The sequence below is a fragment of the Phyllobates terribilis genome, unplaced genomic scaffold (genome assembly GCF_046119375.1).
Source record: "Phyllobates terribilis strain yellow unplaced genomic scaffold, ASM4611937v1 Scaffold_1__5_contigs__length_1240528914, whole genome shotgun sequence".
NCBI classification, from domain to species: domain Eukaryota; kingdom Metazoa; phylum Chordata; class Amphibia; order Anura; family Dendrobatidae; genus Phyllobates; species Phyllobates terribilis.
This window is the reverse complement of record NW_027362761.1, coordinates 25,279,648-25,295,488: the sequence shown is the minus strand read 5'-3', so window position 1 is coordinate 25,295,488 and position 15,841 is coordinate 25,279,648. Positions and strand designations below refer to the sequence as shown.

Genomic DNA, 15,841 nt, shown 5'->3' with positions numbered 1-15,841 from the left:
TCAAAATAAAATAATAAAAAATAAACCCCACATACACATATTTGGTATCGCCTCGTTCAGAATCGCCCGATCTATCAATATTAAAAAAGAATTAATCTGATCGGTAAACGGCGTAATGAGAAAAAAAATCTAAACTCCAGAATTACGTTTTTTTGGTCGCTGCAACATTGCAATTTAATGTAATAACGGGCGATCAAAACATCGGATCTACCCCAAAATGGTATTCATAAAAACGTCAGCTCGGCGCGCAAAAAATAAGCCCTCACCTGGCCCCAGATCCCGAAAAATGGAGACGCTACAGGTCTCGGAAATGGCGCCATTTTTTTTTTTTTTTTTATAGCAAACTTTGCATTTTTTTTTCACCACTTAAATAAAAAAGAACCTTTACATGTTTGGTGTCTACAAACTCGTAATGACCTGGAGAATCATAATGGCAGGTCAGTTTTAGCATTCAGTGAACGTGGTAAAAAAAAATAAAAAAAAAAACATCTGTGGTATTGCACTTTTTTTGCAATTTCACTGCTCTTGGAACTTTTTTCCCGTTTTCCAGTACATGATATGGTAAAACTAGTAATGGCGTTTAAAAGTACAACTCACCCCGCAAAAAATAAGCCCTCACACGGCCATATTGACCAAAAAATAAAAATGCTATTGCTCTGGGAACAAGGGGAGCAAAAAATGAAAATGCAAAAACGGAAAATCCCAGGGTTGCGAAGGGGTTAAACTTTTGATTTTTTTTTTCACCACTTAAATAAAAAAGAGCCTATGCATGTTTGGTGTCTGCAAACTTGTAATGACCTGAAGAATAATAATGACAGGTCAGCTTTAGCATTCAGTGAATGTGGTAAAAAAAAAAAAAAATTGTGGAATTGCAATTTTTTTTTGCAATTTCACCGCACTTTGAATTTTTTCCCATTTTCCAGTACACAATATAGTAAAACCAATGGTGTCGTTCAAAAGCACAACTTGTCCCACAAAAAACATGCCCTTACTCAGCCATTTTGTTCAAAAAATAAAAAAACTTATGGCTTTGGGAAGAAGTGGAGCAAAAAACCAAAGCTCAAAAATGGAAAATTGCCACGACACGAAGGGGTTAAACATTTTTATACACTAAGCTGCTGTAAAATGCTGTAGCTTTCATAGGAGCAGGGCTGAAGAGTCGGTAAGCCAAACCTCCGTCTCCACAGCACGGCCTCACTACTGAGCATATACATAAAGTGGAAGTGAAGATGGATCCAGCTCAACACACCAGGCAATTAATTAAAATTCAACAATCTTTATTGGCAAATCCTTTTAAAAACTTGTAGAAAAGACAAAAAATGGACATCTCAGATGACAAGGCATATATTATGGGGTGGTGTGTATAAAATATTTTGCCATACGCGTTTCGAGTGTACATAAAGTGCAGCACAGATTGACCTCAACTAAAAGCCGAGATCCTTAGATCAAGAACAGAACAGACATTTATAGGACATTTCACAACTTTCCTAAATTGTCATGCTGTACCCAATTTATTATATATTTTAGGAGTTGGTCCCTTTTTTACCGACTCCAATTCCACGACTCCCGACTGTACAGCCTTGGTTAGGAGTGCACATTTTTTTGGTCCAAGGGCCACATTGTCAGGTTGAATCAACCCCTAGGACTGCAATAAAACTTGGTCATTAGGGGGGTTGTATCTTATGACATAGAAAGCACTATAGATGCCACAAATATCTAATAGATGCAGGCAGGTCTCTCGTATCAAGAGAATAGAGGTCACCTTCTTCCCCATGAGCAAACCAGAAAGAAAAAGACAATGCATTCAGCTCTCCATTGCAGTTTGTGAGACCTCTCCATAAACATCAATGTATATAGTAGCACTCATGCATGGCCACTTATCTTCATCTACTCTTTTCTGTGTTATATAGGAATTAGGACTCTATATTCTGCCAAAATATGGGGACTCAAAGATGATCAATGTTCACTGTTAATATGCTACCCCCACCCTTCTTCCTGACATGGAAAGTACATGTGAGCAGCCACCAGGCACCCTAAAGCACATCAGTCACCAGATCGTTGAGGGCTCTCCTAGCCGCTGCCTGTAAACCCCTGCTCTAAATTAAGAAACTTGAGAATTTTAAAGCCGGATCCACTTGTCAGTATGTGCCCCATAGCAGTTGCGTAGTCTGACTTTGTGTATCAAAGCTACTTTTATCTGTATGATTCATTTATGAGGTCCATTGTGTTGTCAACAGAGAATCGTAAAAATGAGACCAGCCAAATATAATAATCTATTTTAATGTATCTCACCCTTTCAGTTTGTTGGAGCTCTAGAAGAAATGCTTACTTCAATTAAAAAGGACTCCAGGTATGTTCCATCTCTAATCTACAGACTATTCTATTTCATGACCAAGTTTGTTTCCAAATGCTGTTCCTGATAGGACAGTCTGTATGCATATGCCCTAGCAGTGCAAGCAGCTGTCGAAGAGAAGGGCCTGTTGCTCTGTTAGAGAAAATGGCGAGGATCTACAACTAACGAGGTGCTTGGTGGGACTGTATATTACACTAGTGAATTGTGATGTTAAATTTCTGTGGCAGCGCCATCAGCTGTTCTTGCTGAATATTTTATAGTCATGAGCTGTTTTAGCAAAGGAGTTTATCCTTACTGGACAAGTCCTTTAAATGGCCCAGGTTCAGATACGAAAATATATAGCGTACTTGTTTTCAAAGCTGCAGTAATTAGGTTAGGTTACTTGCCTACACAAGTTAAGTTAGATATCAGGATATTGAAGTATTAAGTAGAATATACTGGCACATTTCTTACAAATAGGCTACACATGAATTACCTTTAATTGATTGCAAGCAAAATATTAACTTGCTTTTAAGAAAGGTTGTTTTGTGTGTGTGTTTTTTTTTTTTTTTTCTTATCCCTCTTCAATGGAACATATACCATGTCCACAATACCTCCAGTGCTACTGCTAAATACATTAATTTTGTTTTACTAGTATTAAATGGGTTATCTATAATATTGATTACTTATCATATAGGGGTCCAACACCTGGAATTCCCATAATCAGGTTTTATCAGCTCTGACAGCAGTGTTCTTGGTACACTTATATAGTACTATAATATTCCACAGCGCTTTGCAGTTATTATAATCACTGTCCCCATTGAGTCTCATAATACGAATTGCCTATCAAGTATATCTTTGGAGTTTGTGAAGAAACCGAAGTAACTGGATGAAATTCACGCAAACACAGGGAGAACATACCAACCCCTCGTAGATGTCCTTGGTGGAATTTGAACCGAGGACCACAGCGCTGCAAGGTGCTGACCACTGAGCCACCATATTATTCATATAAACCATGGTAAAGGTTAAACCTAAGTTTGCTAAAGCTGTCCCATTAAAGGGGATTTGCGAGACAGCCTCTGGTCTCTAGTCCCAAACTAGCAGCCTCATATACGTATCCCTATGAGGCCATTCGTTCTGGTCAGGACTGTGAAATGATGAAGAAACAGGAGAGCACAACTTGGTCGGGACTCCTTTTGCATCAATTATTGTATCAATGCGGCGTGGCATGGAGGCGATCAGCCTGTGGCACTGCTGGGGTGTTATGGAAGCCCAGGTTGCTTTGATAGCAGCTTTCAGCTCGTCTGCATTGTTGGGTCTGGTGTCTCTCCTCTTCCTCTTGACAATACTCCATAGATTCTCTACGGGGTTAAGGTCAGGTGAGTTTGTTGGCCAATCAAGCAGAGTGATACTGTTGTTTTTAAACTAGGTATTGGTACTTTTGGCAGTGTGGACAGGTGCCAAGTCCTGCTGGAGAATGAAATTTCCATCTCCAAAAAGCTTGTCGGCAGAGGGAAGCATGGAGTGCTCTAAAATTTCCTGGTAGACGGCTGCGCTGACTTTGGTCTTGATAAAACACAGTGGACCTACACCAGCAGATGACATGGCTCCCCAAACCATCACTGATTGTGGAAACTTCACACTAGTCCTCAAGCAGCTTGGATTGTGGCCTCTCCACTCTTCCTCCAGACTCTGGGACCTTGATTTCCAAATGAAATGCAAAATATACTTTCATCTGAAAACAACTCCTTGGACCACTGAGCAACAGTCCAGGTCTTTTTCTCCTTGGCCCAGGTAAGACTCTTCTGGCGGTGTCTATTGGTCATGAGTGGCTTGACACAAGGAATGCGAAACTTGTAGCCGATGTCCTGGATACGTCTGTGTGTGGTGGTTGCTGAAGCAATGACTCCAGCAGCAGTCCACTCCTTGTGAATTTCCCCCAAGTTTTAGAGTGGCCTTTTCTTAACAATCCTTTCATGGCTGCGGTTATCCTGCTTGCCTGTGCACCTTTTTCTACCACACTTTTTCCTTCTAGTCAACTTTTCATTAATATGTTTGGATACAGCACTCTGTGAAAAGCCAGCTTCTTTAGCACTGACCTTTTGTGGCTTACCCTCCTTGTGGAGTGTGTCAATGACTGCCTTCTGGACATCTGCCAAGTCAGCAGTCTTCCCCAGGATTGTGGCGCCTACTGAAACAGACTAAGGGACCTTTTTAAATGCTTTGGAAACCTTTGCAGGTGTTTTTTGTTAATTATTCTAATTTACTGAGAAAATGACTTTTGTGTTTTCATTGGCTGTAAGCCATAATCCTCAACATTAACAGAAATAAACTCTTGAAATAGATCACTCTGTTTGTAATGACTCTATATAATGAGTTTCAGTTTTTGAATTGAAGAACTGAAATAAATTAACTTTTTGATGATATTCTAATTTTGTGAGAAGCACCTGTATATCTATCTATATTTATCTATCTATCTCCATAGCATTCATTGCTATCCAAAAAACGTATGCAAAAACACAAGTTTTTCCTGCCAAGAGATGCAGAACATCCAAATACTCAACGTGCACATATTCTTAAAGTTTAGCTACACTGCAAGACTATAGTGAACAAGCGTTCTCACATAATCTTGCAGTGTAAACAGGCTGCCAATCACTCGACAAACGAGAAAAGCACGTGTTTGTCCAGTGAAGTTGTCTTTTGGACTGCACAAAAGTTCATTGTTCTTGGCAGCACATCGTCCTGCTTGAGAAGGACCTGCATTGCTGAAAACCTATGCACAGTGATCAATCTATTACATTTACTGTGCTTCTGGAGCTCTTTCTGCGTCTATAAGCATGCAATTTAACAACTGGCAAACTGGCGCAGTGTATATGGGCCAAGTCCCCATACACATGAGACTGTCAGCCTGCTGATATCGACTGGTTCAGTCGATACTTTGTGTATGGGGGCACCAGCCAACTGATTGTTCATCGAGGTGTTAATAGTGCATGTCCGTTTTTGCTTTGTTCTCCCGGAGATAAGCAGATAACAGAGACGAGTGTCGGCAGCTTTCTCATAAAGCACACAGGAACACTCAGCTGAAAGTGCTTTTGGGTGTGGGAGAGGTGGCCAAGATGGCTTTCGGCTGAGTTCACACGATGCGTTTTTCATGCGTTTCCGCGGCGTTTTTGCAGTTGCGGAAACGCATGAAAAACGCATGGTAGAAGGGCAGCAATGTTCCCCAATGGAAATCCGCATGTGCTGTGCCCATGATGCGGATTTTTCCGCAGCGTAAACGCGGTCAAAAATCCGCAGCATGTCAATTAATTTTGCGGAAACGCTGCTCTTTTGCCGCCATTGACTTGCATTAGACCGCATGGAATCCGCATCACTGTATATGTTGATGCGCTTTTCATGCGGTCTAATGTGCGGATGGTACCCGGGTGTGGATGAGAGGACTCTCATCCAGACCCAGGTACCATTAAAAAAAAAAAGAATAAAATAAAAAATATATATTCTCACCTTCTGACGGCCTGCGCTGCGTCCTGCCGGCTTCCCGCGCACTTCGCGGTTGAATGAAGGACCTTCGCTGACGTCAGAGTCATGTGACGGGTCACGTGACGCTGACGTCGGAAGGTCCTACAGTCTTCACTGCCGGCAGCCGGGACCGATGAAGCAGGACACCGGGGGCCATCAGAGGGTAAAGTATATATTTATTTTTTATTTTTTGACATTCACACACTATATAAATCCATGCTGTTTGCATGGATTTATATAGTGTGAAGTTGACAAGCACTTTCCAAGTGATGCTAAAATCGCCTGGAAAGCGCTTGTCAACCCGCATGCGGAAATGAAAGTGAAGACCGCTTCATTTCCGCATGTCCCTGGCAGGAAACCGCATGTACAATCCGCATGCGTTTTTTCCTGCCAGAGAGATGCAGAAACGCTCAGGAAAAAATCCTGAGCATTTCTGCATCGTGTGCACATAGCCTTCAGCCGAACGATTGGCCGAGGCATCTTTGGCTGACTGCTATCTAATGTGCATGGGGGCCTCTACACTAAACACAATTGTATCCATTTCTCAGCTAAAAGCAGAACTTCTTAGATATTATATGAGCTTCTTGCTTCTGAATGTAAACAGGTGTCTTTATTCACTGGCAGCAAACCAACATCTTACAAATAGTGAGAAGTTTTAATTTACAGTGGTTTGTGAAAGTACCGTATTCACCCCCTTTGGCTTTTTACCTATTATGTTACTTTACAACCTGTGTTCAAATATTTTGTAATCTGATTTGTTTGTGATGCATCAGCACTAAATAGTCTAAGTTGGTGAAGTGAGAAAAATCTAGGCATAAATTACATTTATGGGATCAAATAACTAAAATTTGGCATTTGCATATGTATTTGCCCCTTTTGCGACGAAGCCCCTAAAACATTCTGGTGCAAGCGATTACCTTCATAAGTCACATGCTTAGTGAAAGGAAGTCCACCTGTGTGCAATCTAAGTGTCACATGGTCTGTCAGTATATACTGTACACACCTTTTCTGAAAGGCCACAGAGGCTGCAACACCATTAAGAGGCACCGCTAACCAAACAACACCATGAAGACCAAGGAAATCTACAAACAAGTCCGGGACAAAGTGTTTGAGTAGTACAAGTCGGGGTTCGGTTATTAAAAAAAAAAAAAAAAAAAAAACTCTGATGATCCCCGGAGCACCATCAAATCCATTATCATCAAATGGAAAGAACATGGTACCACAACAAACCTGAAAAGAGAGGGCTGCCCACCAAAACTCTCAGCTCAGGCAAGGAGGGCATTAATCCGAGAGACAGCACAGTTGACCATAGGTTGCCCTGAAGGAGCTGCCGAGTTCCCAAACAGACTGGAGTATCTGTCCATATGACCACTATAAGCCGTACACTCCATAGAGGTGGTCTTTATTGAATAGTGGGCAGAAAAAAGCCTTTACTTGCCCACAAAAATTGCAAGACTGTGTGCACACAGCTTTTTTGCTGCGTTTCCGTGGCGGTTTTTCTGCCGTGGAAACACTGTGAAAACGCTTGCAATCGGTCTATTGCAATGGCAATCCTGATGTGCTGTGCACATGATGCGGAAATTTCTGCTCAGGATTACCAATGTGGAAAAAAACGCAGCATGTCCATTTTTTGCGCGTTTCCGCCGTGAATTCACGCCCATTGGCTTGAATTGAACCACAGCAAATCCGCAGGTATAATATCTATACCTGCGGATTTGCTGCGTTTCAATTAAAGCCAATGGGTGCAAATTAGCAGCAGAAACGCGCTGCGGGTGGTACCCAGGTCGGCAGAGGAGGACTACTACTACTCCTTATCCGACAGCCACTCCCACTGATAACAGTGAGAGCGGCACGGCTGGGGGGAGCAGTAGTCTCCTTAGCCAAGCCAGCGTGCCCGCGGTAAAAAAAAGAAAAATAATAAAAAACAAACAAAAAAAAACAAAACACTATACTCTCCTGTCCGGCATCCCCCCGGTGTCCTCCTGGTCCTTGATCCCCCTAGTACTGGTGGTGAGCTCACTGGGGCTGATCAGCTAATGAACCCCAGTGACCTCACTCCAGCAGCAATGTATAATGACAGGAGTGATTTTACACTCCTGTCAGTATACATTGCGGTCTTCTACAGCAGTGACATCAGTGATTGCTGATGTCACTGCTGTAGAAGTGGCCCGGATTGCCGAGGGACAAGCGTTGGCGGTAATCGTGGACTGCGTCTTGATGGCGGACGGGTGAGGGATATGGTTGTTTTTTTTACTTTTTTTTTCAGAAGATCAAAGCCTTCGGGGACTGACAGTGCAATAAATTTTTTTCTAAAACCATGTGTTTTTTATTTCATTAACCGGTTCCCGACCGCCCACTGTACATAAACGTCGGCGCTTGCTGGGCTCTGTGCAGCGCCGACGTTTAAAAACGGTGGGTGGTCCCGCAGCGCTCAGGACCCCTGGGGTCCTGCTATCGGTGCGGTACCGGTTCAGAGCGATAGCTCTGACATGTGGCATCATGGGGACCTGATTGGATTAGGTCCCCATGATGTTAACCTGTTCCTATCTTCTAGATGCCGCGATCCATAGCGATCGCGGCATTTAAAAGATAGTGACAGCCGGTGGTCGGCGATCGGGACCCCCCACATACCTCAGGAGCAGCAGGGATCCCGGTGCTGTGACCTCTGACATCATCGAGACCTGATTGGCTCAGGTCTTGATGATGTCAGCGTCACACCAGCCAATCAGAGAGATCACCAGGGAAGTTTGTTTTAGCAACAAACTTTCCTGGGCGATCTGGCTGATAGAACACTGTTTCTCCTCCGATCTCAGTGAGAGAGCAGAGGAGAAACAGTGTGACAAGAGCTGTCAGCCTTGCCATTGTAAAATTGAAAAAAATAAAATAAAAAAGAAAGTAAGAGTTAGGGTTAGTCAGTCCTGTCAGACTTGTCAGTCCTGTCAGATCAGTCAGTCCTGTCAGATCAGTCAGTCCTGTCAGATCAGTCAGTCCTGTCAGATCAGTCAGTCCTGTCAGATCAGTCAGTCCTGTCAGATCAGTCAGTCCTGTCAGATCAGTCAGTCCTGTCAGATCAGTCAGTCCTGTCAGATCAGTCAGTCCTGTCAGTCCGGTCCGTTCAGTTCAGTCCAGTCAAAAAATATAAAAATAAAATGGCCCATCAGACTTATACTGCAGAAGAGGTGTATGCCCTGCTGTGTTCTGATAGTGATGACAGTGCAATCTCAGATGGAGATATGGATTTTGAGGGCTTTAGTAGCGGTGACACTGAGAGCTCAGAAATGAGCAGTGATTCTGGTCCATCCTCAAGCCCAAGGACCAGTACAGCAATAGAGGCAAATAGCGCTACTGGAAAAACGTCTCTAAATGAGGGAACACTGCCCAGTACAAGCGCTGTCCCTGCTACTAGTGAATTGGCGCACGCCAGTGTACAAGGGGCTTTGCCACATGATCTAGAATTTCCCAGATGGGAGGCTTCGGATTCGGCTGCTCCATTCAGCCCTGATTTCAACGCCACTCCTGGTATAAATGTGGAGGTGGAAGATTTTGGACCAATTCATTTTTTTAATTTGTTTTTTACAGACAGCTTGCTAGAGCATATTGTCATGCAAACAAATTTATATGCATCCCAATTCATAAGCCAGAATCCCGGATCTTACTATGCTAGGGCAAATTTATGGACACCAACTAATGTCCCGGAAATAAAAAATTTTTTAGGACTTACATTTGCCATGGAGCTTGTTAAAAAACCGAGCATTCGATCATACTGGTCCAACCACCCTGTTCAAGCCACCCCTATGTTTTCAGTCATTCTGCCTAGGACCCGTTATGAAATGCTCATGCGGTTTTGGCATTTTAACGACAATAGTCAATGCCTGCCCAGAAATGCCCCAGAACATGACAGGTTATATAAAATTAGACCCATCATTGAAAATTTGTCAGAAAAATTCTTAAGGCTCTACACCCCAACACAAAATATTTCTATAGATGAGTCCCTTGTAAAATTCAAAGGAAGACTGCACCTCAAGCAATTTATCCCATCTAAAAGGGCAAGGTTTGGAATAAAGATCTATAAAATGTGCGAAAGTTCAACCGGATACACATCCGCTTTTCGCATATACGAGGGGAAAGATAGCCAACTAAACCCACCAGGATGCCCTACTTATCTGGGGACATATGGAAAAATTGTTTGGGAGCTGGTAAGTCCATTTTTTCAAAAAGGCTACAGTCTATATGTGGACAATTATTACACCAGCATACCCCTATTTAAAAGTCTGGTTGAACACAACATCGGGGCTTGTGGGACCATTCGTAAAAACCGTCAGGGGTTTCCACAGCCATTGGTCAACCAAAAGTTCCAAAAGGGGCAGTCAGGGGCTGTACGCAACGGAGAGCTGCTTGCCCTGAAATATAGGGATAAGAGGGATATTTTTGTCCTCCGCTCGATCCACACAGATGCCACAAGGGCCATTGTAGAACTAGGATCCACCACTCCGAAGCAAAAACCTGTGTCAGTCATTGACTACAACAAACACATGGGGGGTGTGGCCTTGCAGACCAGGTTCTACAGCCATACCAGATATCAAGAAAGTCCTATACCTGGTATAAAAAGTTGGTTATTTATTTGTTTCAGGTGGCCACATACAATTCTTTTGTGTTGTACAAAAAAGCAGGAAATTCAGATCCTTTTCTTGATTATCAAGAAAAGGTATTTGAAAATCTTGTCTTTCAAAGTGTTAGCCCCGCTCATCCATTAGAATCTGAGGATGTGAAAAGACTCACTGAGCGACATTTTATTGCACTTATTCCAGCAACGGAAACAAGAAGGAACCCCCAGAAAAGATGTCGTGTATGTACTAAGAGAGGAATGAGGCGTGATACCCGCTACTATTGCCCACAATGCCCATCATTTCCAGCCTTATGCGTCACTGACTGCTTTAAAATCTTCCACACAGAACCACGTTTTTAAACTGTAAAAATGTATCCCAATTTGTCATTCAAACATTTGGTTCATTTAGTGAATGACACATTCGAGTAGAGCTCACTTCATTTCCAGGGGGGGTTCTCCAGAATCGAAACCTTCCATTGCGTGCTTGTTTCTGGAAATCATCCATTGAGTTAAAATGGTCACTAAACCCATAGATGAATTCCCAGAGGGGTGTCATTTCCAAAATGGGGTCACTTGTTGGGGGTTTCCTCTGTTTAGGCACCTCAGGGGCTCCCCAAATGCAACATGGCGTCCGCTATCGATTCCAGTCAAATTTCCATTCCAAAAGTCAAATGGCGCTCCTTACCTTCCAAGCCATGCCGTGCGCCCAAACAGTGGTTTTGCACCACATATGGGGTATCAGCGTGCTCAGGAGAAATTGCACAACACATTTTGGGGTCCATTTTTTCTGGCTGCCCTTGTGAAAATTAAAAATTTGAGGTTAAAGTAGCAGTTTTGTGAAAAAAGTTAAATGTTCATTGTTTTCTTTCACATTCCAAAAATTCCTGTGAAGCACCTGAAGGGTTAATAAACTTCTTGAATGTGGTTTTGAGCACCTTGAGGGGTGAAGTTTTTAGAATGGTGTCACTTTTGGGTATTTTCTGTCATAAAGGCCCCTGAAAGTCACTTCAAATAAGATGTGGTCCCTAAAAAAAGTTTTTGTAAATTTTGTTGTAAAAATGAGAAATATCTGGTCAACTTTTAACCCTTATAGCTTCCTAACAAAAAAAAATGTTGGTTCCAAAATTGTGCTGATGTAAAGTAAACATGTGGGAAATGTTATTTATTAACTATTTTGTGTGACATCTCTCTCTGATTTAAGGGCATGAAAATTCAAAGTTTGAAAATTTCAAAATTTTCGAAATTTTCGCCAAATTTCCGATTTTTTTCACAAATAAGCGCAAGTGATATCGAAGAAATGTTACCACTATCATGAAGTACAATATGTCACGAAAAAACAATCTCCGAATCAGGGGAATCCATTGAAGCGTTCCAGAGTAATTACCTCATAAAGTGACAGTGGTCAGAATTGAAAAAATTGGCCCGGTCACGAAGGCAAAAACAGGCTCTGGCGCGAAGTGGTTAAAATACTTTATTCTGGCTGTGTCTTTTATTGAAAAAGCAGTGATAACTTTACTACGTAGTTAGTAATGGAGGCGTTTTATAGATGCCCTCCATTACTAACCTGTGCTTCAGGTCAGCTGCTAATACAAGACTGACTTGAACCCCAACCCCATTACCCCACTCGCCATTGCTACAGGGCAGTGGGAAGAACGGAGGCTAAGCGCCAGATTTGGCGCATCTTATGGATGGGCCATTTCTGGGACTGCTGAAGGGTGATATTAATAGCCGCGGAGGGGGCTTGTATTCATGGCCCCTTCCCTGGCTATTATCAGCCCACAGCTGTATGTTTAGCATTTTTTGGTTATATTTCATAGAGGGTCCCCACTTAAATTTTTTTCTGGGGTCCCCCTGTAATCTATACAGTAAAGGCTAAACAAACAACTGTGTGCTAATGGCCCCTTCCCCAGCTACTAATATCAGCCCCCAGCGTTCGGCATTCCCTCTGCTGGTTATAAAGATGATGCCGGCGCCCACGCCATTTTTTTTATTTTAGGCTCTGTGCCTACGATCCGGACGTAGCAGCGCTTTGGACTCATATTTTTTGCTGCGTCCAAAATGTTGCATTCTATTGTAACACCGGTAAATCCACATGTATCGTAGACATGGGATTTCTACAAATACCATCCACTATGCTGTAACATCTGGACGCTGGGTTTGATGCTGTATAAACACGCAGCTTCAAACCTGCAGCAGCTCCTATTAGTGGGCACGTACCCAAACTGACCCGCAGCATGTCAATTTCTGTAGCGGAGACTAGCGACTCCGCAAGAGAATTTGACATGTGGCAATCCTGAAAGACGCTTTTCATGTCAGTGTCCGCGGGTGATCCGCAGCCTCTGATGCACACATAGTGGACATGGGATTTCTAGAGATCCCATCCCCTATGCTGTAACATCTGGACGCTGCGGGTTTGACGCTGCAAAAGCGCGCAGCGTCAAACCTGCAGCGTCTCCTGACCGTGGCCACGTACCCAAACTCACCCGCAGCATGGCAATTTCTGTAGCGGCCACGCTGGTCTCCGCTGCAGATTTTGACCGCATTATATGCGGTGGATTCACATGTACCGACAACAAAAGTGCGGCATTAGAACACCGCGTTTTGGACGCAGCAAAAATACTCTGTATCCAAACGCTGCTGAGTGCTGATCGGGGGGATGTAGCGGCTAACGAAACAACTGTGAGCTGTTAATAATGGCCAGGGACCATGTTTGCATAATGGCACCTTGTTAGGCTTAAAATAGCAGCTCACAGCTGCCCCAGAAATTACATGAATGGAAATGCTAATGAAGATTGGGTATATGGGGTTAGCTGACACCCAGCTCTTTTGTTTGGTGATGACAAGGTGTCAATCAGACCCTTTCATCATTAAACCTAATTAAAGTAAAGTAAAGAGTTAAATAAACAGACACAGAGTAAACCCTTTATTTGAAATACAATAGACACATTCCTTAATCATTTAAATTAACCAAGATACTCCAGTTCTGCCGGTAATCCAAGGGTTTAAGCAATGTCCCACCAAATAACTTTATTTAGCTCCAAAAAGCATTCATTGATGTACAAAAAACGCTTAAAAAAAGCGGCAAAACTGCGCGTTTTTTCCGCAGCGTTTTTCCTGCCAAGGAGATGCAGAAATACTCAGGAAATTTCTGCTTCAAATCCTGAACACGCACACATAGCCTCAGGCTCGTTTTGAGTTTGCCAAAAGACGTGGGAGACTCCCTAAATGTATGGAGGAAGGAGCTGTGGTCAGATGGCACCAAAATTTAACTTTTTGGCCACCAAGGTAAGCGCTATGTTTGGCACCAAACCAACCCAGCTCATCACCCCAAGAACACCATCCCCACAGTGAAACATGGTGGTGGCATTATCATGCTGTGGGTAAGTATTTTGGCTGCAGGGATAGGGAAAATTTTCAAAGTACTGACTTTAAGGGGTGAATAGTTATGCACATTGAAGTTTTCAATTATTTTGTCCTATTTGTTTGCTTCACAATAAAAAGAAAATTAAATGGTCACAGTAGTAGGCATGTTCTTTATGTGAACTGATTCAAACCCACAGTGAAATTCCTGGTTTATGCAAAACACAAAAAATGCCAAGGCTTGTGAATACTTTTGCAAGCCACTGTATACGGAGATTGAAGGGGTTTTATAGAACTTAAATGTTGATAATCTATCCTTAGGATAACTTTTCAATGTCAAATCTGTGAAGGTCCACTCCTGGTTTCCTAATTGATCTGCTGATTGAATGTGCTTCAGTTTATTGAAACTGCCACAGCTCTGCACATTGTGTAGTAGTTGTGTATGAAGCATCTGGTGAGCATGCGCACACAGTGTTCACCATTGGACGGTGAGGTACGTGCAATGATAGATTACATCCTGACACCAGTGCCAGGGTCCGGACGTACTTTGTGGGCAGAATTAGCATACAGTTTGTACGGCCCCTGATGGATGGTATAAATATCCAAATAGCCCTTGGCAGAAAAAAATTCCCCACCCCGCCCTAGAGCAACAAGGGCTTTAACAGGTTAGTAATGCTTAATTTACTTTAAAGCTTTACTTGCCTTTTCCCCAAATTTGTCACATCTTGGACCAACCTCTTTCAGTCTTTAAGCAATTGGTTTAAGAAAGCTGGTGTGGAAATTTTAGAATAAAGGCCGTGCTCTGAAAGCTGTATTGAAAATCGGGCCAGTGATGACTGCAAATTGCGGACGTGACTGGCTCCATGTACTAGTCTGCCTTGTGGGGGGATTCTGGAGCTGCATGTTACACATTATTCTCTGTAAAACGTACCAAAGACGTGCATGCTGTAATACCATCGGTTGGCTTAAAAAAAAAATAAAAAAAAATCAATGATGTGCATTGGCCCACTGGCTATAATGGGTCCATGTGCTCTGTGTATCATATGTGGTGCATGCGGACAGAACAATGGACCCATTATACTCTGGTCTGAATGACCCCCAAGTGTGATGCTAATCTCTGCTCATTGCTTCAATTTCCTCCTGAAAATACTGAACAGATGTCACTATTTAACCCCTTCCCCTGATAGCCAGTTTGGGCTTTCATGGCCAAGCCCCAATTTTCAAATATGACATCACTTTGTTAAGTAATAACTTTGAAATGCTTCTTTCTATCCCAGTGATTCTTGTATTGTTTTTTTTTCATTAGCAATTGTACTTCATGTTAACTGTAAATTTAGCTCAATATGTTTTACATGAAAATATCTGAAATTTGCCAAAAATGTAGAAAAATTTATAAATATCCAACATTACTTTTTATGCCCTTTTAAAACAAAGTTGTTTCACAGCAAAAAAAAAGTCAATAAATACTACATCGGCATCATTTGACATTTTTTTTTTAGGATATTAGACTACTTTTTGAGCAATTTTTCATATTATCAAGGAAATGACCAAAACTTTTTTTAGAGACCTTTTCACTGACTTTTAGGAATTTTCAATATATAGGCCCCTCAGTCACCCCGCATAAACAATGCACCCCTCAAAGTATTCAAAGTTGCATTGAAGAAGTTTAACTCTTCAGTTGCTTCACAGTAATTAACGCAAAAGGGAATGAAAAAAACATTAATTTAATTTAGTCAAATTCCATTTGATTAAAATGTTGATTTAGGCACACATTTTCATTTTTATCAAGCATATAAGGATTAAATGAACCCCACAATTTCTCCTGAAAGCAGCAATATGTGGTCGGAAACTACAGTTGTTTTTAGCCCCCAATTTTTTATTTTCCCTAAGAATAACATGAGAAAATGGACCAGACAATTGAGAATGCAATTTCTCCCCAGTGCAGCAATACCACTTTTTTTTTTTTCTTTTTCTTGAAATATTCTGAAAGCTGTAACTTTTATTCTGGTGACAGAGCTGTATAA

General features: G+C 42.1%; 1 protein-coding gene across 1 annotated transcript in view; it reads left to right on the top strand.

The window, feature by feature from the left end:
* USE1 (unconventional SNARE in the ER 1) overlaps positions 1-15,841 on the top strand; it is a 111,950-nt gene that overhangs the window by 16,620 nt on the left and 79,489 nt on the right. Inside the window, exon 2 of the mRNA XM_073659951.1 lies at positions 2,301-2,350. Coding sequence (XP_073516052.1) covers positions 2,301-2,350 — 50 coding nt within the window. The remainder of the gene's footprint in view (positions 1-2,300; positions 2,351-15,841) is intronic.